Source organism: Kogia breviceps, chromosome 14 (genome assembly GCF_026419965.1).
Source record: "Kogia breviceps isolate mKogBre1 chromosome 14, mKogBre1 haplotype 1, whole genome shotgun sequence".
In the NCBI taxonomy this organism is placed as follows: Eukaryota; Metazoa; Chordata; class Mammalia; order Artiodactyla; family Physeteridae; genus Kogia; species Kogia breviceps.
In genome coordinates this window covers 43,525,323-43,553,163 of record NC_081323.1, presented here as the reverse complement: position 1 = coordinate 43,553,163, position 27,841 = coordinate 43,525,323, and the positions used below count along the sequence as shown (strand labels likewise).

The 27,841-nt window shown below is 36.7% G+C and overlaps 1 protein-coding gene across 5 annotated transcripts in view; it reads right to left on the bottom strand.

Moving 5' to 3' along the window:
• Nucleotides 1-2,095: 2,095 nt before the first annotated feature.
• The window catches only part of GPCPD1 (glycerophosphocholine phosphodiesterase 1), a 62,523-nt gene continuing 36,777 nt past the window's right edge, over nucleotides 2,096-27,841 (bottom strand). For all 5 annotated transcript variants that reach the window (XM_059037629.2, XM_067012542.1, XM_067012540.1 and 2 more), the window contains 8 exons: nucleotides 25,152-25,229; nucleotides 24,405-24,444; nucleotides 22,780-22,841; nucleotides 20,282-20,347; nucleotides 18,764-18,900; nucleotides 18,164-18,299; nucleotides 17,585-17,745; nucleotides 2,096-5,475 (listed from right to left, as the gene is read on the bottom strand). In XM_059037629.2, coding sequence (XP_058893612.1) covers nucleotides 5,286-5,475; nucleotides 17,585-17,745; nucleotides 18,164-18,299; nucleotides 18,764-18,900; nucleotides 20,282-20,347; nucleotides 22,780-22,841; nucleotides 24,405-24,444; nucleotides 25,152-25,229 — 870 coding nt within the window. In that variant the 3' untranslated portion in view covers nucleotides 2,096-5,285. The remainder of the gene's footprint in view (nucleotides 5,476-17,584; nucleotides 17,746-18,163; nucleotides 18,300-18,763; nucleotides 18,901-20,281; nucleotides 20,348-22,779; nucleotides 22,842-24,404; nucleotides 24,445-25,151; nucleotides 25,230-27,841) is intronic.

Genomic DNA, 27,841 nt, shown 5'->3' with positions numbered 1-27,841 from the left:
TTGGGGGGCAAGGGTCGTGGGGGGGAAGAGATCCTTTAGCAAACTAAGAAGAAAAGGAAAATTTCTTAACTTGATAGAGGTCACCTACTAGAAACTTCAGCAGCCATCATACTTACTTCCTATGATAGGCAGGAAAAAAACAAGGATGCCTACAACTGTTATTAGCTAATGAAACAAGGCAAGATAAAGAGCTGTTACTTAAAATCAGAAAAACGCATTTGCAGATAAAATTTATCTATTCAGAAAACCCCAGAAACTTAATACCTAACTATTTTGACTAATTGAATTCAGCAAAGTAGCTAGATAAGATAAACAAAAATTAACTGCTAATTATTGGTGAAGAATGTATTTAAGGAAAGTAGTGTTTAAAATAAACTTTTAAAAGTATACAACACCTAAATGAAAAAATTCATTTTACAGGAGGACATAAAAATTCTGAATGGAAACACACCTGTGCTCTAAATATTTAATGTCATATTTTTAAATGCAAATCCTTCCCACACATTAATCTAGAAAATCAATCCAAAACTGATCAAGACCTCAAGGGGAGTTTGTTGGCTTGAAAAGGTGATTCTTGTGTTATTAAACAAAATATGTGAATTTTTTAAAAATTGAAAAAGGATAAATGGACCACTGACCTATCACATATAGTTAAAAGCTATACTAATCACAAGGAAATAGGAAAATCATGGAAGACTCCTAGGTGCCACTTACTGAGATACAGAACACTAGAGGAGGTGGGATGGGAGCAGGTTTGGTGAAAGGAGGGAAAAAGAGCTTTGTTGAGGTACATTAAATGTGGGATGCCCATTAGACCTCCAAATGGAGAAGGGATATATGAATGGATATATGAATCTGGAGCTTAGGAGAGGTCTGGGCTGCAGAGAGACACATTTGAAATCATGGGAAGCCATGGAACTTTTACTAGGTTTTAGTTTTCTTTCTGTGAAATTATATAATTTGGCTTTGCAAGTAAGTTTCAGAAGTGCACCCATCTCACCTGTGTTTCTGTTTTCTATCTGAGGAAACAGGTAGATGTATGTTTGGCTCAATTTAGTAGAGGACTAGACAAATTAATCTCTGTACTTCTTTTATTATTATTCCTGTACTATTACTTTCTTCATTATTTGAAAACACATTTCATCTTAATGTCATTTTCCTTTAAAATCACCACTAAAATTTTATCTCCTGCAAGGATGCAAAGTCTCTGACATCCCCAAATCCTTTCCACTGTTGGGATGGCCCCTTGATTCTCTCTGAACATACTACTACTCTGGCCTCTGAATTTACAAAGGCTGTGCCCCAAACTAGCTTCACAACTCCTGACCTCCACCCCATTCTGCAAGGGCTTGAGAGCCTCATGAAGTCTTTGTTCCAATCCATGAGCTCTCTTTCTTACCTCCAACACATACTCGTGTGATCTTAATCATATGCTTACTTTTTAAACATTTCACATCCATTTCTCAAACTATATAAACCCACTGAGATTATATTTCAATAAATTTTCACTCATGAACACCAAATAATGCAGTATTTCTAATATGCATACTTTGCTTTCTACCCCCAAGGCATATGATCCAAACCTAAAACATAAAGGAGTAAATCACTTGTATCCGAATCTAAATTAACAGGAGTCCACCGTCAACCTAGAGTACAACCCACGAATAATGTGAAAAACAAAATGCAGTCAATATCTGGAGTCAAGGCACAAAGGACAATGATGGTCCCTCAGGACTCATGAAACAGCGTCCCCCACAGGTCACGCAAGTTCTATCCAAGGCAGTACCTGCTTCACTTAAGGGCCACCAGCTGCAGGATTTCGGTGTACTGCCCTAGAAAGGGAAAAGGACTGGGGGAAAACTGTACCTTATCTGCCACCTATTCCCGTGACTGTCCCCATTCAGCATAGAGCAGAAAATTGGTTGTGGTAACCCCTTAACTATGTGGCCCCAGGAAACGGGTGGAGTGAGAACTCCATGTGTAAACATGCCAACATACATGCACATGCAAGCACACACACTCCAGACAACACGGCCACGTGCACCATATGAAAACGTATGTATATTGTGAAACAATCTGAGTTAGGAAACTAGGATTGTATTCACCACCATTTATTTATCTAGTTCATAACTAAGTATAGAACACTATGGTAGTGCTAGAAATGCAAAGAAGTCCTTGCCCTTAAGGGGCTTACAATCTTATTAGGGAAATATAACAGGCACATAAAAAGTGGGACTACAAGAAAGCATATGCTAAAGAATGCCACAAAAATTCAGAAGGCAGCGTCGTATAAGAACACGGGTTTAGGAGTCACAAAGCCCAGTTCTAGTCCCAACCCGGTAAGTCAGTTAACTTGTCTGGGTTTATAACCCAGGCTGAAAATAAAAGTGGTAAGATTTAGAGGCTGTCTGTACTTGTTTGCATCATGAGCTGAGGAATGTTTTTTGGAAGAGGTGGCACCTGAGCTGAACGCAGAAGGAAGACAAGGAAAGCAGTGCTGAGGTAGGCCTAAGCATGGGCTTCAGAGGGGAGAAGAAAGACGAGTGTCACAAGGAGCAATGGGAGTGAGGTCACAGGTGGCTGTGGCTGCCCTCAGGCATCACTGACACAGCAATGAGCTGTATTCCTCACATTTACATCCAGTCGGTTACAGTACGTAATTCCGGACAGTGGAAAGTATCAGAGAACAATGGCAGCATTTTATCAAACATTTCACTCAGTTTCCAGAAAATATAAAATAATTTAACATTATACCTCTACATTTAAAACTGACATCAATAAACTGTTCCAACTGCCAAACGTAAACCAATTCAAACTTTACATTCTTAGTAAACATAACTAAATCTCTTAATTCAAAAAGACATTTGATACAAATTATCCCCAAAATTCCAGAGTTTAGTTTATACTATGTTTCATGCACTGTGGAAATAAAAATTTGTAAGACAAGGTCCCTGCCCCTGAAGAGCCTGCAGCCTGGTGAGACAAACCTCAACTATGTCTACCTAAAATGTACTATGATACATGGAATGATCAAGGAATGAACATTGGGCCATGGAGTAAAAAAGGTGGATTCATCCCTTCTTAAGTTTTGGCAAGGGTGCAGTGGAGAGAGGTCAATGAATGGCTTAAGGAGAAATGAGTTTGGTAAGGAGAAAATATCAAGGTAAAAGAAGACTTCCAGGCAGAGGTCACACGCTACAGACAGGAAGTAGTGTAGGAATATGGTGTGGCTAGGGCCTAGCACAGGTACAGTGTAGCTGGAGCCGAGTATACAGGGCAATAGCTAGTGATATGGAAGCCAAGACCTAGCCCTATAAAAACGAGAGCCACTGCTTGCTATGAGTTAATCATCCACTAACCCTGGTGTTTATAAGGTCAGGAAGAGACAGGAAAGAAACTGAGCAGTGAGGTTTTGTCCTTGTCATAAGCAATGGCTGTAAGCTCTTCTAAGCAAATTACACAGTTCAGGAAACTGACCCCCACATCACTTCCTTTCCTGTTCTTTCATGATCTGCAGGTCTTCAAAATGGAGCTGGAACTGGAAAGGCACAGGGGAGGAGCAAACAAACACGACTTGAAATACACATATGGCTAATCAAGTTACTGTAAGGTAATGGTAATTGTACTGTACCAGGTCTGCAGATCAATAAAAGTAATTCTTTTTCAGTTTTGTAAAAGTGCCTAATTCACATCAAGTGTTGGAAAATCTCTTTCAACATGAGAAAAGTATATAAAACCCCTGAAGAAGACTCCATTTCCTAAACTATTTTCCATTAAATATCAGTGTTACAAACAGAATACCATAGGCTTTTAAAGCCTATCTTCACACAATTAAGATCTGACCAAAGCTGCATTGCTTGGCTTAAAAAAATAAAAAGATACAAATATATAATCCAAGTTTCAGGTTCTCAGCTACTACCAAATCATGTCAATACATGAATAAACTGCCTAGTGAGGAACATGCAATAAAAGGTATATGCAAATAAGCCATCCTTGCAGGGTAGACACTAAATTCCAATTTCTCGTAATAATAATATAGAACCAATGTTACAAAAGTAACACCTTCTCGAAATTTCATTTTATAATGAAGAAAATAAATCTGTGCATTTTATTCAACATTCATTCATAAGTTACAGTTATGGCAAAACAATCTGCTTCTAATGAAAGAAACGTTGGTATAATCCTAACATGCATATACATTTAATAGAATGTTCTGCATTTCTAAATAAATTACATGCATGATATTCATTAACCAATAAAGAATACCGATATAAGAATTCAGGACATTTATTTTTCTGCACAGAGATTTAACTACTGTACAACACACACACAAAACAAACCCACAAAGCAACGGTGTATAACAGGTAGTGAGAGACACTTAAGCATATTTAAAATGCCTACAAATAGGCTTTTCTTTTTTTTTTTTTTAGGCAACAAATTATTTTTCAGTCCTTGACACCTTCTCACACTCACCTAGCACCACAGATGCAAGGACTTACAGTAAACGTGTACTATCTCATGCCTAAAACAAAAAGCATGCATTCAACAGAATTTATACATTATCATCTACTGTACTGTCTTCAATCCATACTTCTAATATTTTATACATTAAGTTACCCTGCAGCTTTTGGAAATTTTAATATTTATGCAAAAGAACTTTTGAAAGATTTATGAAACAAGTTTTCAAGGATCACCTCTAGGCTATTTACACAGGCATTGGTTTGGTTAAGTGGGGAAATGGCAGCAGCCTCAAGGTTCATACTGAATGAAAATGGTGTGAATGTCAATTCATGTGAAAAATACACAGATGGCACAAAGGTTTGTGCAGTTGGAATCACCAGTGCAAATGCATGCATTTGAGGTACTTATTTTTCCCATGGTCAGGTATAATTATGCATAGTCATGTTCCTTGAGTGCTAAATATTTCAGACCTGATCAAATGAAAAGCTGTAATAAGTGTAAATATGAGATATCTGTATAGTTAATTTCAAAGTGTTATGTTTTTAATGAATATTTAACATTATAACTTACATATTTAGTTTAAAATATTTACCAACCAATAAATTTTTTCATTGTAAAGAGACTGACTGGTAATTATACCTGGCCAAGTGATTTAAATAGAATACTTGAAATTCTAGCAAGAACTGTAGTGAAATATTAAAATACTTCAATTATTGCTTCACTGGACTGAAAACCTAAAAGGCATAGATAAACAATGCTCAGTGATGAAAAGTGAATACCCAGAACAGCGATGCATGCCCCGAATGGTCTCCGCCCAATAAACACTAAGCATTCTCCACATTATCTATGCCATTGGCATCCACATGGATGTCAGGCTCCCCACAAAAAGACGAGGGGACAAAGCGGCTAACAGTGGGACACAAACAGCTCTTAAGCTCTGGCAATTCTTGCTTCAGACGTTCCAACTGCTCCACTTGGAATATATTTGGCTGTTCAGGCATCCAATCATATATCCTGTGATGAAAAAAACACAAAACATAAAATAGGGTAATTTTATGGTTTACTTAGGCCCTGTCTACAGAGTGTTTTTTTCTTTAAAAGATATAAGCATCAGTTCTATTCAAAAATATTTCTCTTCTCCCAGTCTTTCCAATAATCCAGAATAGCAACACTGCCTTTTGTACCCATGAAGCAAAAGAGCTGATTATACATTGATAGAATATGAAATCTGTAGCTTATAAGTGATTCTTCAAGTATCTTCTCTCCAAGTTAATCAATAAGCAATGCCTCATTTGACAGATGGAAAGTTACTACACAGTAGAGCTGGAATTCATACCCAATTCTGACTTCAAAGTACTAAAGATGAAGATGAAAAGGACTGCTTGGGACTCCCCCAGAAGTCCCAGTGGTTAACACTCCAAGTTTCCGAATTGGTTCAAGATGGTGGAGTAGAAGGACATGTGCTCATTCTCTCTTGCGACAGCACAAGAAGCACAACTAACTGCTGAACAATTCTCAACAGGAAGACACTGGAACTCACCAAGAAAGATACCCCAAAGACAAAGGAGAAGCTGCAATGAGATGGTAGGAGGGGCTCAATCACAATGAAATCAAATCCCATAATCGCTGGGTGGGTGACTCACAAACTGAACAATTAAACCACAGAAGTCCACCCACTGGAGTGAAGGTTCTGAGCCCCACGTCAGGCTTCCCAACCTGGGGGTCTGGCAATGGGAGAAGGAATCCCCTGAGAATCAGACTTTGAAACAGAGATTCCACTCTTGGAGGGCACAAACAAAGTAGTGTGCACACAAGGACCCTGCGGAAAGTAGCAGTGACCCCACAGGAGACTGAATCAGACCCACCTGCTAGAGTTGGAGGGTCTCCTGCAGAGGCAGGGGGGGTGGCTGTGGCTCACCACGGGGACAGGATACTGGGAGCAGAAGTTCTGAGAAGTACTCATTGGTGTGAGCCCTCACGGAGACCATATTTGGCCGCACCAAAGAGCCTGTAGGCCCCAGTGCTGGGTTGACTCAGGCCAAACAACCAACAGAGAGGGAACTCAGCCCCACCCATCAGCAAACAAGCAGATTAAAGTTTTATTGAGCTCTGCCCACCAGAGCAAAACCCAGCTCACCAGTCCCTCCCCTCAGGAAGCTTGCACAAGCCTTTTAGATAGCCTCACCCACAAGAGGGTAGACAGCAGAAACAAGAAGAACTACAATCCTGCAGCCTGCAGAAGAAAAACCACTATCAAAGAAAGACACACAAAATGAAAAGGCAGAGGACTATGTCTCAGTTGAAGGAACAAGATAAAACCCCAAAAAAACAATTAAATGAAGTGGAGATATGCAACTGTCCAGAAAAAGAATTCAGAATAATGACAGTGAAGATGATCCAGGATCTCGGAAAAAGAAAGCAGGCAAAGATTGAAAAGATGCAAGAAATGTTTAACAAAGATCTAGAAGAATTAAAGAACAAACAAACAGAGATGAATACAATAACTGAAATGAAAAATACACTAGAAGGAATCAATAGCAGAATAACTAAGGCAGAAGAACGGATAAGTGACCTAGAAGACAGAGGGTGGAATTCACTGCTGCGGAAAAGAATAAAGAATGAGAAGAAATGAAGACAGCCTAAGAGACCTCTGGTACAACATTAAACGCACCAATATTCTTATTATAGAGGTCCCAAAAGGAGAAGAGAGAAAGGACCGGAGAAAATATTTGAAGAGATTATAGTTGAAAACTTCTCTAACATGGGAAGGGAAATAGCCTCCTAAGTCCAGGAAGTGCAGAGAGTCCCAGGCAGGATAAACCCAAGGAGAAACATACCAAGACACATAGTAATCAAATTGACAAAAATTGAAGACAAAGAAAAATTATTAAAAGCAACAAGGGAAAATTGACGAGTAACATACAAGGTAACTCCCATAAGGTTAACAGCTGATTTCTCAGCAGGAACTCTGGAAGCCAGAAGGGAGTGCCATGTTTAAAGTGATAAAAGGGAAGAACCTACAAGCAAGATTACCCAGCAAGGAACTAATTCATATTCGACAGAGAAATCAAAAGCTTTACAGACAAGCAAAAGCTAAGAGAATCCAGCACCACCAAACCAGCTCTACAACAAAGGCTAAAGGAACTTCTCTAAGTGGGAAACACAAGAGGAGAAAAGGCCTACAAAAACAAACCCAAAACAATTAAGAAAATGGTAACAGGAACATAAATATCGATAATTACCTTAAATGTAAATGGGTTAAATGCTCCAAGCAAAAGACAAAGGCTTGTTGGATGGATACAAAAACAAGACCCATATATATGCTGCCTACAAGAGAACCACTTCAGACTTAGGGACACATACAGACTGAAAGTGAGAGGATGGAAAAAGATATTCCATGCAAATGGAAATCAAAAGAAAGCTGGAGAAGCAATACTCATATCAGATAAAATAGACTTTAAAATAAAGAATGTTACAAGAGACAAGGAAGGATACTACATAATGATCAAGGGATCAATCCACCAAGAAGATACAACAATTATAAATATACATGCACCCAACATAGGAGCACCTCAATACATAAGGCAATTGCTAACAGCTATAAGAAGAAATCAACAGTAACACAGTAATAGTGGGGGAATTTACCACCTCACTTACACCAATGGATAGATCATCCAGACAGAAAATTAAGAAAGAAACACAATAGGGCTTCCCTGGTGGCGCAGTGGTTGAGAGTCCACCTGCCGATGCAGGAGACACGGGTTCGTGCCCTCGTCCGGGAAGATCCCACATGCCGCAAAGCAGCTAAGCCTGTGAGCCATGGCCACTGAGCCTGTGCGTCCAGAGCCTGTGCTCTGCAACGGGAGAGGCCACAACAGTGAGAGGCCCGTGTACTGCAAAAAAAACAAAAAACAAAAAACCAAAAACCAAAAAAACCCCACAATAGACCAGATAGATTACTTAATTGATATTTATAGGACATTCCATCTGAAAACATATATTTTCATTTCAAGTGCACATGGAACATTCTAAAGGATAGATCACATCTCCAGTCACAAATCATGCCTTGGTAAATATAAGAAAATTGAAATCATATCAAGCATCTTTTCTGACCACAACACTATGAGATTAAAAATCAATTAGAGGGAAAAACATGTAAACCCCATAAACACACAGAGGCTAAATACTACTAAATAACCAAGAGATCACTGAAGAAATCAAAGAGGAAATCAAAAAATACCTAGAGACAAATGAAAACGAAAACACGATGATACAAAAGCTATGGTATGCAGCAAAAGCAGTTCTAAGAGGGAAGTTTATAGCAATACATCCTACCTCAAGAAACAAGAAAAATCTCAATCTAACTTTACACCTAAAGGAACTAGAGAAAGAAGAACAAACAAAACCCAGAGTTAGCAGAAGGAAAGAAATCATTAACATCAGAGCAGAAATAAATGAAATAGAAACAAAACAACAGCAAAGATGAATAAAACAGCTGGTTCTTTGAGAAGATAAAACAAACTTGATAAACCTTTAGCCAGACTCATCAAGAGGGAGAGGACTCAAATCAATAAAATTATAAATGAAAAAGGAGAAGCTACAATGGACACCACAGAAATACAAAGCACCATGAGACTACTACAAACAACTATATGCCATTAAAACTGAAAACCTGGAAGAAATGGACAAATTCTTAGAAAGGTATAACCTTCCAAGACTGAACCAGGAAGAAATAGAAAATATGAACAGACCAATCACAAGTAATGAAGTTGAAAGTGTGATTAAAAATCTTCCAAGAAACACAAGTCCAGGACCAGACAGCTTCTATCAAACATTTAGAGAAGAGCTAACACCCATCCTTCTCAAACTCTTCCAAAAAACTGCAGAGGAAGGAACACTCTCAGACTCATTCTATGAGGCCACCATCACGATACCAAAACCAGACAAAGGTACTACAAAATAAGAAAATTACAGACCAGTATCACTGATATAGATGCAAAAATCCTCAACAAGACACTAGCAAACAGAATCCAACAACACATTAAAAGGATCATACATAATGATCAAGTGGGATTTATCCCAGGGATGCAAGGATTCTTCAATATATGCAAATCAATCAATGTGATACACCATATTAAGAAATTGAAGGAGAAAAACCATATGATCATATCAATAGATGCAGGAAAGGCTTTTGCAAAATTCAACACCCATTTATGATAAAAACTCTACAGAAAGTGGGCATAGAGGGAACCTACCTCAACATAATAAAGGCCATACATGACAAACCCACAGCAAACATCATTCTCAATGGTGAAAAACTGAATGCATCTCCTCTAAGATCAGGAACAAGACAAGGATGTCCACTCTTGCTACTTTTATTCAACATAGTTTTGGAATTCCTAGCCATGGCAATCAGAGAAGAAAATGAAATAAAAGGAATACAAATTGGAAAAGAAGAAGTAAAACTGTCACTGTTTGCAGATGACATGATACTATACACAGAAAATCCTAAAGATGTCACCAGAAAACTATCGGGGCTAATCAATGAATTTGTTAAAGTAGCAGGATACAAAATTAATGTACAGAAATCTCTTGCATTCCTATACGCTAATGATGAAAAATCAGAAAGAGAAATTAAGGAAACAATCCCATTCACCACCGCAACAAAAAGAATAAAATACCTAGGAATAAATCTACCTGAGGCAAAAGACCTATACACAGAGAACTATATGACACTGATGAAAGAAATCAAAGACAACACAAACAGATGGTGAGATATACAATGTTCTTGGATTGGAAGAATCAATGTTGTGAAAAAGACTATACTACCCAAAGAAATCCACAGATTCAGTACAATCCCTATCAAATTACCAATGGCATTTTCTACAGCACTAGAATAAAAAATCTTAAAATCTGTATGGAGACACAAAAGACCCCGAATAGCCAAAGCAATCTTGAGGGAAAAAAATGGAGCTGGAGGAATCAGACTCCCTAACTTCAGACTATAATACAAAGCTACAGTAATCAAGACAATATGGTACTGGCACAAAAACAGAAATATAGATCAATGGAACAGGATAGAAAGCCCAGAGATAAACCCACACACCTATGGTTAACTAATCTATGACAAAGGAGGCAAGGATATACAATGGAGAAAAGAAAGTGTCTTCAATAAGTGGTGCTGGGAAAACTGGACAGCTGCATGTAAAAGAATGAAATTATAACACTCCCTAACACCATACACAAAAATAAACTGAAAATGGAATAAAGACCTAAATGTAAGGCCAGACACTATCAAACTCTTAAAGGAAAACATAGGCAGAACACTCTATGACATAAATCACAGCAAGACCCTTTTTGCCCCAACTCCTAGAGAAATGGAAATAAAAACAAAATAAACAAATGGGATTTAATGAAACTTCAAAGTTTTTGCACAGCAAAGGAAACCAGAAACAAGACAAAGAAACAACCCTCAGAATGGGAGAAAATATTTGCAAATGAAGCAACTAACAAAGGATTAATCTCCAAGATTTACAAGCAGTTCATGCAGCTCAATATCAAAAACACAAAAAACCCAATCCAAAAATGGGCAGGAGACCTAAACAGGCATTTCTCCAAAGAAGATATACAGATTGCCAACAAACACATGAAAGGATGCGCAATGTGACTAATAATTAGAGAAATGCAAATCAAAACTACAATGCTGTATCACCTCACACCAGTAAGAATGGTCATCATCAAAAAATCTACCAGCAATAAATGCTAGAGAGGGTGTGGAGAAAAGGGAACCCTCTTGCACTGTTGGGGGGAATGTAAATTGATACAGGCACTATGGAGAACAGTATGGAGGTTCCTTAAAAAAACAGAACTACTATATGACCCAGCAATCCCACTACTGGGCATATACCCAGAGAAAACCACAATTCAAAAAAAAAACATGCACCCCAATGTTCATTGCAGCTCTATTTACAATAGCCAGGACATGGAAGCAACCTAAGTGTCCATCCACAGATGAATGGGTAAAGAAAATGTGGCACATATATACAATAGAATATTACTCAGACATAAAAAGGAACAAAATTGGGTCATTTGTAGAGACGTGGATGGACCTTGAGACTGTCATAGAGTGAAGTCAAGTCAGAAAGAGAAAAACAAATATCGTATATTAATGCATATATGTGACATCTAGAAAAATGGTACAGATGAACCTGTTTTCAAGGCAGAAACAGAGACACAGATGTAGAGCAGAAACGTATGGACACCAAGGGAGGAAAGCAGGGTGGAGGGAGTGTGAATTGGTAGATTGGGATTTACATATATTCACTAATATGTATAAAATAGATAACTAATAAGGAAATAAATAAAATACCCACCACCCCCCAAAAAAAGACTCCAAGATTCCACTGCAGTGGGCACAGGTTTCATCCTTGGTCAGGCAACTAAGACCCTGAGTGCCATGCAGCGCCGCCAAAGACATAATAATAAAATAAAGTAAAATAAAATAAAGGAATGCTCACCAGTGTGAAAATTATCCTAAAGCTATGCAGTACTGGCAGATGTACCTAAAGCTGAGAGTCCAGAAAAAGCCCCCAGTGACAATGGCAGCACTAGCATTGCCTATCAGCAGAGAAAGGAAGGTCTTTCATGCTTTAAATGTGAAAGCCAGACAATTTATGTGAGGCACTAACTCTTTATGACCTCACAGTAGGGAAGAATTTCTTAAACAAGATTTTTTAAAGTATTGATTCTATTAAGTATTTGACTATTCTAACATAAAGACTTTCTGTTAAAGACATACATAAGAGAATGAAAAGTGACCTCTGGGTCAAGGCATCAGATGGAACAAAAGCATCTAAGTTCACCCCCTATATTCTGTTAAAAATAAAATAAAGGTATTACAAGAAAATTCACTGAACATGAGAAGAACCAAAGAGAGAGTACAACAGAATTTTGGAAGCTAGAAAACAGATGGATTAAGTGATGACCAAGTGTTTTAGTTAGCAGAATGGATAGGTCAAACCACAAGCCAGTAGTTGAAAAAATGAAAAGGGTGAGTTAAAAGCAGCCTCAAACTTCTGTAGAACTTGGGGGGGTGGGGAGGAAGGCGCTCAAAGAGGGAGGACACGATGAAGGCTTGAGCAGCAGCAAGTGGTTCCCTTCCTCTTACTCCCTGCTGCGGAGGCTGCTCTTACCCCACTTGATCGAGGTTTATTTCCAGAATTAAACAGGAAATCTGGAATGGAGGACAAGACCAGGTTAGAGAGTTTGGGACATTTTATAAAATGGCCATCAGCATCAGGGATATTAGAGATGGTACAAATACAACACACGCTCAATACAGAGACATGCCCTCCTTCCCCCATCTCTCTTCCCACACTTGACTCCAAGAAACCAGACTTGTATCCTCTAAGCAGAATATATTGTAGCAACTTCTACAAGGAATCTCACCAGTCAAAAAGCGAAGTTTTAAAATCTACTGACAGATGTATGACCAAACATGTCACCCAGATCACCCCATAGTAAAATCCCATAAGCCCTATTCACACGCTCAGAGCTTCCAACAAGCTTTTTAGATCTTAATTCCTTATCGTAAGAAGCAGCCAAGAATTTCTAAATATCTGAGGAAAGCTTTTAACAGGTAAGATAGTAAGCAAAAGAAATTTTTTTTAAAAAGTTCCTTAATGCCTTCAGACAAATAGTATTTTCATCAAATGAGAACAGGATTTTTAACTATAGAAAAAAGAGAATCCAGAGAAAAAATGACAGTTCTTGAAAATTAAAAACACAATAGCAGATATGAAAAACTCAATAGGATGAGTGGAAGATAAGGTTGATGAAATCCTTGGAAGTGGAAAAGACAAAGATAGAAAATATGAGAAAAGATAAGAATTTTAAGTCTCATCCAAGAGTGTATAATATACAAAAGGATTCTATAAAGAAAAAAAAAAAACCCTCAAAAATGGAAGAAATAAAAATCAAAGAAATAATTCACTAACTATTCCACATCTTCAAGGACATGTATCAATAGACTAAAAGGGCTACCAAGTGTCCAGCACAATGGGTAAAACCAGACCCACAAGACCATTTCTATGAAAGTTTAGAACACTGGGGACAAGAGAAAACTCTCCAAACTTCCAGAAAAGAAACAAAGAAATCACATGTGAGGGAGCAGGAATCAACATGGTTTCACATTCCTTAACAGCACAATGGAATTGTGAAGACGATGGAGAAATGCTTTTAAAAGTCTAAAGGAAAATGATTTCTCACATGGAATTTTATGCCTGGCCACGATACTTCCAGACACACAAGACCTCAAAAACATTTACTTTCCATCCTTTCTCAAGAAGATACTGAAGGATGTGTTCCATAAAAATGACAGTAAAGCAAGAAAAAGATTTGGACTACAGGAAACAGAAGGTCTGACACAAGAACTGTACCTCAGCATGGCAGCTGTGCCCAAAGAAGTCAAACAATATGTACCGGAGGAGCCTGCGTGGGTGGGCAGGTATGCTCAGGGCTATCGCTCCAGGAGGGCCCCTGCCCATCCTACCAGCTTTGAAACCTATGGACAGAGTGCCCTGAGCCATTTAACATGTGTTGATTCAGTGTCCACTCTACCTGACAGGTTTATTATAGGTGGCCTACTCCTGAGAACTGGAAGAGGCTCCAATGAGCACAGAACAGCCCACTCCATGTACCCATATTCCTGCTGTACTTCCAATGCCTGACCCACGGACCCTTGTTATGCTGAGCTAGAGACCTAGTGGGTCACAAAATCAGTTCAGAAAGTTAAGAAAAGCATTGAAATAGGTGTGAGCCAGTGGCAAAATCATTTAAAAAGCACATGCATATAAATAAAATATTCAAGGGGCATTATCTTTTTAGTTTAGTTTCAGGTACATACTTGAAGATATACATATCTATGTGTGCACTGGGCTGCAATGTGAAATCCATTTCTAACTGGTTTTGGGGTCAAAAGGTTTAAGTCACTGCCCTAAAGAAACATACACGTACCATAGGAGACCTGGTCAACGATGTTTACAGCAAACACTATAATAGCAAAAACATGGCAACCACCTCAGTGTTCTCCAATAGTAAAATAAATTGTGGTAGAATCATATAGCCATGAAGATGAATAAATTACAGCTAAACGTAACAAATGGATTGATTTTAAGAATATAACAAGTAGGAAGAGTACAAATAAAGCTTAAAGCCATGAAAAACTAAATGTTACATTCTTTAGTGATAGATATAAGAATTTAAAAACTTTTAAAAGAGAGTAATTGCTTGCTTATCAGTTATATCTGAGGGAGGAGGTAGGGGCATAGAATTAGAGAGAACACAGGGGAGTTCAAATCTAATAATAATGTTCTTTAAATGTGGGTGTCTGTTACTGAATTTTTAAACATAATTTGAGCAGACAGTATAAAAAGAGGAAACATTGCTCAATTTACTCTACAAGGCAAATATTATCCTCATGCCAAAATTAGACAACAACCATTTGATAAATGTAAATTAAAGGCCACCTTACTCATTACTACAAATGCAGAAATTCCAAATATCAGCAAATCAATCATAGCAGCTTATATCACAAAACTATGATTAAATGTAAAATCTGTGTTAATGCCTTTGTAAAAGAGAATTGGTTTTTGATAAACTAAAACACATCACAATGCTCCCACATATAAAATGAAACAAAGGCTCTGAATCACTATCATTCAAACCTTCTATAGGCCTAAATTTGATAATGAAAAAAATAATAGCATAAGCACCTTAAGTACCAAGAAATAGTTCCAAAAAAAATTAGGCCACAGGAATTCAGCTAGAGACAATGAAAGGGATAGGTGTAAGGGACTGCTAGCTTGTTTTTTTTTAATTTGGCTGCACCTCGCGGCTTGTGGTATCTTAGCTTCCTGACCAGGGGCTGAACCCGGGCCCTCGGCAGTGAAAGCACAGAGTCCTAACCACAGACCGCCAGGGAATTCCCAGGACTGTTGGTTTTTATTGTTAGTCTGGTAGAACTATTTGAAGTATATACACACACACACAACACACATATATGTAGTTCATATATTTAAGTATGGTTGATTATATATACATATATGTAGTTCTTTGACTAAAATTGAAAAAAGAAGAAACTTCCAAGGATAATAAAAACTGACTTGACTCTAACACGGTCCACCTCTCCTCTCATCAGGTTTGAACAGGAGGCCAGTGCTGGGCTGCCTCCTCAACATCCTCCACACCCTCAACACAGTCCTGCCCTGGTGCCTGCTTGCACCTCTGCCTAAAACGCAAATCCTGTCAAAGCGGATTTAACCACCACCCCCGCCCAAATCCATCTCAATTTTGTTGACCCTGAGCCAGGAAGAACTCACTTTCTTTAGGGCCTTTTGTATCACATAGTATCTTCCTGTTCTCCCTGCAAGGTCAGTGTTTGGCTATAACCAAGTAAGACCCTTTAAGTGAAGGATCTAACTAAAATTTGTATACCCTACAACCACTGTACCTGGTATAATCTCACAATATACTTTTCTTGCCTGAAAATATTTGCAATCATCCCTTCCTCCTCCTCAAAGAAAGAAATATTCCCCCAAAATTTGCTAAATAAAGCACTTCCATCAAATTGTAATTTAAAATTTAAAATTTTCCTTTAATAAGTTGGAAACGTCTATTAAAAAGAGCTATGAATCATGCCACTTAAAGCAGTATTAACCAAACACTTTAAAAGGCAGGCATTATCCGGGTAGTAGTTTTAATACCAGACTAATTCAGACAAAATAGTTGGGGTGGGGAAATGCTTTATTAAGATAGTGATATAACTTTATAGAACAAACAGTAATATAAACTAAATCCAACGACTGTATTTTTTAAAGCAGGCCTGGTAACAATTTCATCACTTACTCTTTGTATGATGCTGCTCAAGTATTAGCAAGCCCACTAACCCCCTCAGCAGAACAAATGACAATCCCTCTAACCCAAAATTTCTTTACACTGAGCAACCTTTTCATCTCTCAGAGATCTCAGACTTACATCCTAAACACCCAGGGAGTTTATTTAAAAAGAAAAGATTAGTTCAACAAATATTTGAGCTTCTACATCTAACCTCTGGTGATACAGCAGTGAACAAAACAGGCAGTCTTGCCCTCATGGAGCTTCTGCTTGTGTGAGTGTGTTGAGGGTGGGGTGGGAAAGGGGGTTGGGGAGAAAATAAGTAAAATATAGTATGTATGTGGATATATCAGGTGGTGGTAAATATATGGAGAAAAGTCAGGAAGTACACTGTGAGTAGCGGTTTTGATTTGAATTAGGATATTTGGGGAAGGCCCTACTAAGAAGGTGACATTTTAGTCTTTCCTGAAATCTTTATCAGAAGAGAAACAGCAGGAAGCCAATTGGGGGCGGGGGCGGGGATCACCTCACTAGGGCCTTGTAAGGATGTGGGATTTTACACTAGGAGGCAGAATAGGGGGAGAAGGTTAAGCAGTAACATGATCTGACTTCAGTTTTCAGTCTTGCCCACCCCCATAATGGACAGCAGGGTGCATGGATGGACGCAGTCCCAGTGAGCAGGTTACTTCCATAATCCGCCTGAGAAACGATGTGGCTTAGTGGAGAGTGACAACAGTAAAGGATTCAGGATATATTTCGAAGATAGAATCAACATGATTCTGATTTTTGTCTGACTGGATTTGGGTATGAGATAAAGAACAGAATCATGAAAGACTCCAGGGATTTGGCCTCAGAAACTGGAAAGAAAGTTATCATTTATACTGAAATCAGGAAGTTTATAGGAAGAATAGGCATTGATAGATGGATATAAAAGTTTAGAGGTCAGGGGAAAGGCTTGAGTTGGGGATATACAAAGGTATGAAAAGGCACCGAACTGGATGAGATCACCAAGAAAGTTGGTGTAGACAGAGAAGAGGTCTAGGGCGGCCACCTTCACCCGCAAGATGACTCAATACATCTGGGGTTAGGGCCCAGTCATCTGAATTTTTAAACAAGCTTCCCCAGTGACTGTGGTATAACTTCAAATTTTGAAAAATTCCACTGACAAATGTTAAGATAATTCTACTTTTTTTCTAACAATCCATGAACATTTTTCATGAAAAACAAATACCTATCATAAATTAGACCATTAACTCCAAATTCCTTTAATTTCTTTCTGTTTTCAGGATCATTGGTATCATCACCCCAGCAAAATATGACCAGTCCCTTAGCTTTTGCCTCTTGAATATAGGACGGGTTTCTGAGAAGGTCTTCAGTATGTGCATTTATCCCCTAAAAGAAGAAAGATAAGTTACTCATGAAAAAGAAACTTATTATATGTATAAAATAGATAACTAATAAGAACCTGCTGCAAAGCAGAATGGACAGGGAAAGAAAATGTTAGAATTTTTTCTTACAATTTATGTGATCAAACAAGTTTACAATCTAACTGTTTTAGATGATTCATAAAACCCACTCAGAAAACTAAACTACAAATCTTACTTAACCTAGGCCTGCAAGAAAATTTTTGTTGGTGTGGTCATTTACTGCTTTTTGGTCTGAGATTTAATAACCGCATTGTAAGTAGAGCTACCTGCTCATTATACATAGGTCAAAACTAAATTAGATGTTAAATTAATATGTAACTTTATTTACTAGTGCTCTAAAACATTTTTTTAAATAAATATTAAAATATTCAACCATAGCTTACCAGTAGATTTTCAAACTGTGCAAAGCTCATTGCAATGGGGGTTGTCCGAGATCTGAGGTCCATGAGTTCAGGGTAAATATCAGATTTCCCCTGAGTCAAAAATAATATGGGATATTTGTTCTGCTTTTGCCGAACCCTAAAAAAGACAGTTTAAAAACTACTTTTCATTGGGGAGATAACCATAACATATTGTTTTGAAATTTTAGAAAATACTAAATATATAAAGAAACAAAATTTTTAAAGCATACCCACTACTGAGATATAACCACCATTAACGTGTACTGCCTTTTAGTCAAAAAAAGAAAAATTTTAATTATTCTATACAAGAGTTAAAATATTCTCAGAAATGGTCAAAAAGAGATCCCTTGAGGGCTTAACAATTTGGTAAGGAGGACATTATATATATGTAAAATGAAACACAAGGCATGAGGTGCTACAACCCAGCAGGTGTGGAGGGCATCCCAATAGAGAATATATACAATGGGACTGAGAAGACAAATCAAGGGTGAAGTCTGGGAACTTCCCCACCTCCAACTACAATCTCTGTACCCTTAGTCCTTGCTACACTCTAAGCAAAGAGAAAAAAATTGAATTACTCACATTGTGCAAATATCTGCATCAAATGAAGAAAATACTATTCTCCTCTTCCCAGAATTTTCTAAGACAGTTTTTAAAATTATATCCAAAAACAGATTCATGTCAAAATATGTCGATAAGTTACCATCCCATATTCCATCCTATATGGAAGCATAGGAAAACAAAAGTCATTAAATACCTCAGAATCACAGTGCTAAGAAAAATTCTTGAGAATATTTAGTCCAACTCTTATTTTACAGATGAGGAAAGCAAAAGGCCTGTGTGAATTATTATCATAATCAGGTATAGAGACAATTATATACAAAGCAATTATAACATCAAAAGACTTTTGCTTTAATAAGGTTAACAAAATAAAAACTAAAACTCTGGAAATTTGAAATCTGCCATGACTTTAAAATATTTTTATGCAATCTTCATAAACTATAAGTGGACAAAAAGACTCCACTTTGTTTGCTAACTCACTACCCCAAAACCCTGGTAATTAAGAATTACCAGTTAAAAATCTCATTCTTTGAGTCTTAGGCATATCAAGTACCCTCAATAAATAATAAAAATAATTTTCTAATTATTGCTAAGATACCAAGAGCCTTATTGATATTCAAATATTAAAAATTTTAAGTAATAGTCATTACAATAATTCTAAAAGTTCTGAAAACTAAAAATCACCTACTAGAAAAACCATGGTTGTGCACTTACATGTTACATGTTAGCCAGGACCGGCTTATTTTTTATAAATAGCTACATAGAAGACATGCTTTAAGGGCAGTTATAGATTATTCTGACCAGAACAAATACCAGGATTGCCCAATCATGATGCCTGGATTAACTACTTCCAATGTCCCCCCACCCCAATCAGCACTCTTACCATGCAGCCTTATCCATTTACACATATCCCCATCCGATACATCCAAGTTGTTTTCCTCGACTAGAAGACTGTTAAGTTTCAGGAAGGCAAGGCTTTATTCTGTTTTCTTCATTACTTAAGCACAGAACTCAGAAAATGCCTGGCCCATAGCAGCTTTTTAATAATTATTGAACAAAAGGATGACTAAATTGCAGAGTGATTTAAAACATGTCTGCAGAAATTTCTTTTCCTGATTAATTATTACTAGCTACTGCCACTTAACAGAAAACTGCATAGGCACTTATTTAAGGTATATATTGAGACAGGGGGTTAAAATAAAAACAAAAACTAATCAGAGTTATAAAGCTCTGACTGGCCAGAGTTCTCACTGTTCACTTTATAAGTGTGCCCAGAAACCATCCATATTAATGTGCACATGAGACACATGTAAATTAGAATTTCTACTATAATACATTCATCACTACTTTTAAGAACTTAAACATTAGTCTAAGTGTAAGATATGCTTTACTTAAAAGTTCCAACAAGCACTGTGCTTGCTGGAAGAAGCCACGATTTCAGTTTCATTTATTCCATTAAAACAAAGAGATAGGAATGAATGCATTTAAAGAAATGGGGGAGGGAGGAACGAAGAATGTGCCACGTGGAAAATGACTTACCCTTTGTTGGCAGATCCATTTTATTTCTATGTTAAACCCTACATCTTCTGGCAAAGACTCTAAAACCTAGAGTTGTGTTTGTTGGTGGTAAATTTTGTTTCATTTTTGGTGAGATGAATGGTAGAATAAGAAGGAAAAAAGAAAAACGGATTAATTACAAAAAGCAAACTATAAGAAAACATATCACTTGTAAGGATAAAGTGTTTTGTGCCTTCAGCAAAAACCACTATCTTTTCTTATACTCAAACTGACAATCTGGTTGATGATTAAGTTGAATAAGAAAGTCAAAAGAAATTAAATAGCAAAGGCAGTTGTCTTTAGCAATATCTATGATAATCGATCACTACTAACTGCAAAGATGATCCTGACCTAAAATCCTTTTCACCATCACTACTGAACAGCTAAAGTGAGCAGTAATAAGACAGGCCTCATGAATTTAAAAAGACATTTGTCATGTTTTCTGAATTGCATTCAGGTATGTCAGTCTACTTTACTAAGATATGCTTATATGAAAAACCATGATTTCTAGCTTGTTGTGAAGGTGGTGATGCTTAACTACCACCACAGTGATAACCTCCTGGAAAGATGTTAACTCCAAATTTAAGAGGCTCATAAATAAATAAGTCTATATCTATATAAATTAACAAATAATATAGTGTCAATATATCTAAATTATCTAGACACTTTGGACTTCCCTGGTGGTGCAGTGGTTAAGAATCCGCCTGCCAATGCTGGGGACACGGGTTCGAGTCCTGGTCCGGGAAGATCTCACATGCCACGGAGCAACTAAGCCTGTGCGCCACAACTACTGAGCCTGCACTCTAGAGCCTGTGAGCCACAACTGAGGCCCAGGCGCCTAGAGCCCGTGGTCTGCAACAAGAGAAGCCACCGCAATGAGAAGCCCACGCATCACAATGAAGAGTAGCCCCCACTCGCTGCAACTAGAGAAAGCCCACGCACAGCAACGAAGACACAATGCAGCCAAAAATAAATAAAATAAATTTATTTTAAAAATAAAAACTAAATTATCTACACACTTTGCAATAACACCACTTGGGCAGCATAACTAGAAAATCCAATCTAAAATACGAAGCTTGGTTATTAACTTACAATCAGCTGGTTTGTTTAGTTAGTATTTCAAAGTGTAGAAATCACTTAATATGTATAATATATATGGTATTTAATTTTATAATAGCAAATAAAAGAATGCTAACAGAGTAAGAACACAGCCTGGGACTCTGGTGACCTGGGATCTAGCCCCTGCTGCATGAAAAGTACAGTACCTAAAACATGCTGCACTCAATCTCCTGTGGGGCTTTTGACTTTGTTCTCCGATATGTTTAGCCTTATTTAGTTAACGTATTTTTGCCACAATTTTACTGAACTAATGCAAAATCAGAAAAATAAGGACAATAGTGTATGTTAGTGTTGAGATTGGTATACATCAAATTTGCAGAAGGATTCTCCTTTATACTAAGATTGTGTTTGGCCTTTCTTTGGATTTAAACTTTCTGATTAAATTATAGTGATGGCAAAGTGAATGAATAAATGTGTTTAACTTATTTGGCTAAACGAAAGTTGTTAAACCTTTGATAAACAATTTTTTAAAAGCCTGTTTTTCTGTTCTATGAAATCACAAGTCTAGAAATCATGGAATTTCTAAGAACCAAATGATTTCAGAATTTTGGACTAGAAGGAATGACTTAGTTGGGCTTCATAAATATCCGAAAATTTATACAAATCATGCTCTAAATGAACTAAGACAATGTCTATTTTAGGGGTTCTCTTGTAGCATCCTTTTCGGAGGGTGAATAATCATGATAAACTGAAATTACCAATTTTTGCCTAAGAAGTCTATTGTACCTGACACATCACCAGAAAAAGACAGTGGAGAAGAGAAAAAATTAGGAAATGGAGCCAGCAAGAAAAGGAGACTCAGCATGGCCAAAGAAGGTATCTGGTATCCACGCAGGCTTGCCTGATGCTGTCAAAGGAACTCCTCTATGAATTGGGTCTAGTTTTTAAATCTTCATGCCAGTTTTTGTTACACATTTTCAGAGTGAATACTTGAAATCTGTATTTAATTTTAAGTAACCAGGGTACTTATTTTCTTTGGTTGGGGAATTTCTCTCTAAAAGCTAAGGACCAGCCTTACATATTGTAAAAATGCCTCTCCCATCGTCACACTCCCCAACCCCTTTTCTGTGCCCTTTCCTTCCTGTTTATATACAGAAATATGTGAATTTCCTTTTCTTACCAAATTAACCCAATGAGGTAGGAATTTTATTCATTTGAGCAAATAAGTTTCTTAAAAAAAAAAAAAGGCACCATAGGCACACTTCACAAGAATGTATCTTCTCTAAAAAAGCATCAAACATAAGTTTACATTAATGTTGTCTTTTACACAGCCTTTTTAGTGCCCATTTAAAAGACCAAAATAAATTATTCAGATATAACAGAATAATGATAGCCTGCCCTAGTTTTCCTAAAGAACTTACCATCTTAAGAGAAGGAAATGGCTGATTTTCAGAAAAGGAATTTTCCTCCTCAACCACAGATTCTGAAAATTTAAATTACAGAAACTCAGTAGATAAATGTCATTTTATCACTAAGACCTTTTCCTAAATTCTGAAGGCAAAAAAAAAAAGATGAAGTATTTATGAGATCCTTTAATATATAGTATTTTTGAAGGCTCCTGTATTTATTAATTTTAACCATTAAAACCCCCATTTTCAAAATAAGCATCCTTTATGAAGACGGGTTTACAACATTTAGTAGGAACATCACAGTTTATGACCTCAACAGTGATTATTTTCTTATAAAAACTGTAATATAATTTTAAGAAAGGAGTCACAAGCAGTGATATGTTATTTCTCAATGAAATTAAGGGCTGTGTAATCTTGCTAATACTTCTACTTGAGATATCAAGTTAGAAATTAAGATAATCTATAGGTACCATTACCATTTAATCCAAAATTGATGTCTCAAGTTTTTCCAAAAGAGAAAAATTTTTATATCAAGATTTAAAAAAAAAATCACCCAGGAACAAACAAAAAGCAAAACAAAAATGACAACAAAAATAATCAACCCTAGTGCATTACAAATTCAAAAACTAAATCATGTAAAATTTTCCAGTCAAATAAATTAAAGGTAAAATTGATTTTACTATTAATAGTTATGAACTATTTATAAGCTTGTAAAGTCATATTTATGCTCTGAGAATAATCTTTGGAGTCTTTGGCACCTCACTAATTTCTTCATAAAGGCGTTCCAACTATCCTGTTATCCTAAATGCAGATTAACATCTAATGAGTACCTACTATACCCAGAGTACTGTAAATGTTTCAGGGAATATAAAAACATTTCCCCCACCCTTGAGAGGTTTACATCCTGGCAGAAGGGACAGGACATATAGAAAAATAAAGGGTTAAAAAAGGACACACCAAGGCTAAAATGAATGTCACAGACTATTAAATTCTGTGGAAGTAGAAAGTAAAGTGGAATTACAAAGGGATTTTGTGGGTAGGACAAGCTTTGAGGAAACTGAGGCACAGAGTGGTTAAATAAAGTAACCGATGTCACAGTTGGTAAATGCTACAGCTGGTTTCAAACTCCTGGCTCTGGAGCCAGATTCTATACTTGATACATTCTGTACTTTGTAATGCTTAAGAATGTCTGGAAAGAGGGACCTCCCTGGTGGCACAGTGGTTAAGACTCCATGCTCCCAATGCAGGGGGCCTAGGTTTTATCCCTTGTCAGGGAACTAGATCCCACATGCATGCTGCAACTAAGAGTTCACATGCCACACTAAGGAGCCTGTGTGCCACAACTAAGGAGCCCACCTGCCACAACTAAGACCCAAATTAATTAATTTTTAAAAAATGGATAGGTACAAAATTATAAAGAATTTTTGATCAAGCTAAGAAAATTCATAAAAGTGAAAAATCATGCTTACTATACATGACATGTATGCATTTGACAATACATAAAGCCTTCATGTCTATAAAATTACATTTATATAACCCAGTATTATATTAAGGTCACCAAGAGTAAGTTAAAATGGATAAGGAAATTCATAATGCTAATTATGCAATGAAAACAGTGTTTTCACATTGGTACATACCTTTCAGTTCTTTAGATTTTAGTGCAGTCACATGAGTGAGCTAGAAAACACACACACACACAAAATGTAATCAGAAAAAAAGGCCTTAGTTTATGAAGATATGGTTAATAGAACTATAACTTGAAAAGCTAGCAAGTTAGGATAAATTACAAAATGTAGAATCATCAGTTTAATAAGAATAAGCACTTACCACTGTACATATTTTATATTTACATATATATGCATAAGATCATGACCAAATACCCAAGTAGGGGAGAATATAAAAATTATTAGGTTAGGAAACTGTTTATACTCAATCAACCAATAATTTAGGTATCTAATAATTAGGTATCTAATGAGAATAAGAAGAGGGATCATGTAAAATTACATAGTAAAATACAGGAGGATCTTAGATAGTAGCATAGTTATAAAAATCAACAATAGCATAGAAGGCCAAGTATAAAGTAAAAAAAAGAGCTAAAGCAGACCAGAGACAACCTAAGATTATGGCTAGCCCCTATGGCTTATAAAGACTTATAGCCCATCTCCTTCAAAAAAGCAAAACAAAGATGGGGTCCATAGAAACTGTTAAAGAAGACAGATGGATGAGCATGAACCCATTCTTCCTACCAAAACAGAAAACCAAAGCACAGACTCAATACATGCTGTATATACCTAGTCATCCCCATGCACAAAGAGAACATTACAATATACAAACAAGTACAAATAGTCCTAAAACTAATTTACATTTTACACTATTATTACTACCTTTAACAACTGGAGTTGGTCAAAGGTTAATTCTTTTACTGGAATTTCAAATAATTCAACTGGATCAGCATCAAATTTCTAAAAGAGAGAGAGAAAATTGGGCCCCAAGTTATTACTGAATGTTTACTCTAAACTGGCCTAATATCTCAATTTACTGATGAGAATAACAGTTTGGTGGCCACAGTGAGCCCATGCAGGGGAGCACTTGCTAATGAATACCACCTCCCAGCTCTTAAATTCTGGCTTTTGTTTTTAATGTAGGTGGGAGTGCCTGGAAGAAAACAGCTGGGAAGAAGCTGTAGCACTAAAGACACACTGAGAACCAAGCCACAAGTCAGTCATTTCCCCTATTTCCTGTCACACTGTATACATTTCATTTGACATATATCCATGCTACATGACTAGGAAATCAACAGGCATGCAGGATCTAAGTAAGGATTAGTTTCTATCAGTAAGTTTCTAAACCTTTTAAACTGAAGTTTGGTTAAAAACAGCCACAGAAATCAACTGTCATGAAAAAATCGTCTGGTTAGCTGTAAGTAGTAATATTTAATAGGAACCCTAATCTATTATAAATGCTTTCCCAAGGAGCATATCTGTTTTATTTTAATATATCAAATGTCACACTGTTTAGGCACTTCTATCTTAAGAAAATGAGTTAATGTACCACCAATAAATCATCAATCCAACAAATATATTAAAATCTGTTACATTTATATTCATTCATGTATATATAGTATGAGGCTATAAATTTCTTCTGGAAGGACATGCAAGAAACTATTAAGAGAAGGGAGTACGACCAAGGAGAAAAAGTAAAGGAAGATTTACTTTTCATTTCATAATCTTCTGAACTACTTATAATTTTATAAATGAACATAAATTGGTTTTTTAAGGAAAATACTTAAAAATTAATACTAAAAAATATATAATTCATTGCTTTCATTCTGCAATTAACTGAACCAGGTTCAACTTAAGAGCAGGACAAAGTCTGGTGAAAACTGAGGATAATTTATACTCTTCAATTAGCCCTCATGGATTTTTAGAAATTACAGCTAGAGTCATTAATCTCAATCTTGGTTAGTGAGTTCCTTCACCACTCCATTCCTTCTCATTTCGCTTTGCATTAACATTTCCCTACAGCAAAAACCACCTGCCCCAATTCTATTAAGTAATTCTACTTCTGTCATCTAAATAGGTGCATCTTGGGAATTCCTGGGAGGTCCAGTGGTTAGGACTCAGTGCTCTCCACTGCCAAGGGCCCAGGCTGAATCCCTGGTCGGGGAACTAAGATCCCACAAGCCACGCAGCATGGCCCCCCAAAAATAAATAAATTTAAACGAACAAATAGGCGCATCACCTTCCTTCCTTCTCCTAATACCCTTTCACAGAAAAGGAAGGGTCCTTTTCTATAGATGATAATAATCCAAACTGATATGACTGTTTAGAATCCACTAGCAGGCAGAGCTAGGTGCCTTGTCATAGGTGCCTTGCATACTACACCATGCAGTGTCTGGTACATGTTAGCAAATCAAACTTTATTTATCTTGAAGTACACTTAATTTACAATATTGTGTTACTTTCAGGTGTACAGAAAAGTGATTCAGTTATACTTTTATATATATGTGTGTATATATTTGTAGGTAATTACATATCTATTCTTTTTCAGATTCTTTTCCATTACAGGTTATAAGATATTGAATACTGTTCCCTATGCTGTACAATAGGACCTTGTTGTTTATCTACTTTATATATAGTAGTTTGTATCTGCTAATTCCAAACTCTTGATTTATACCTCAACCACCCCTTTTCCCCTTTGGTAACCATAACTTTGTTTTCTAAGTCTGTTTCTGTTTTGTAAATAAGTTCATCTGTGTCATATTTTAGATTCCACACGTAAGTGATATCATATGGTATTTGTCTTTATTTTTCTAACTTACTTCAATTAGTATGATAATCTCTAGGTCCATTCATGTCACTATAAGTGGCATTATTTTATTTTTATGGCTGAGTAGTATTCCATTGTATGTGTGCATATCTTTACACATTCATCTGTATCCATTCATCTGTCAATGGACATTTAGCCATGTCTTGGCTATTGTGAAGAGTGCTGCAATGAACACTGGGGTTCATGTATTTTTTCAAATTATAGTTTTCTCCAGAAATCCCAGGAGTGGGACTACAGGATCATAAAGTAACTCAATTTTTTAGTTTTTTGAGGAATCTCCATACTGGCTGCACCAATTTACTTCCCACCAACAGTGTACGAAGGTTCCCTTTTCTCCATACCCTCTCCAGCATTTATTATTTTTAGACTTTTCGATGATGGCCATTCTGATTGGTGTGAGGTGATACCTCATTGCAGTTTTGATTTGCGTTTCTCTAAAAATTAGAGATACTGAGCATCTTTTCATGTGCCTGTTGGCTATCTGTATGTCTTCTTTGGAGAAATGTCCATTTAGCTCTTCTGCCCACTTTTTGATCAGGATGTTTGTTTTTTTGATATTAAGCTGTATGAGCTCTTTGTATATTTTGGAAATTAATCCCTTGTCAGTAGCATCATTTGCAAATATTTTCTCCCAGTCAGTAGATTGTCTTTTTGTTTTGTTTATGGTTTCCTTTGCTGTGCAAGAGCTTTAAAGTTTAATTAGGTCCCATTTGTTTATTTTTGTTTTTATTTCCATTACTCTAGG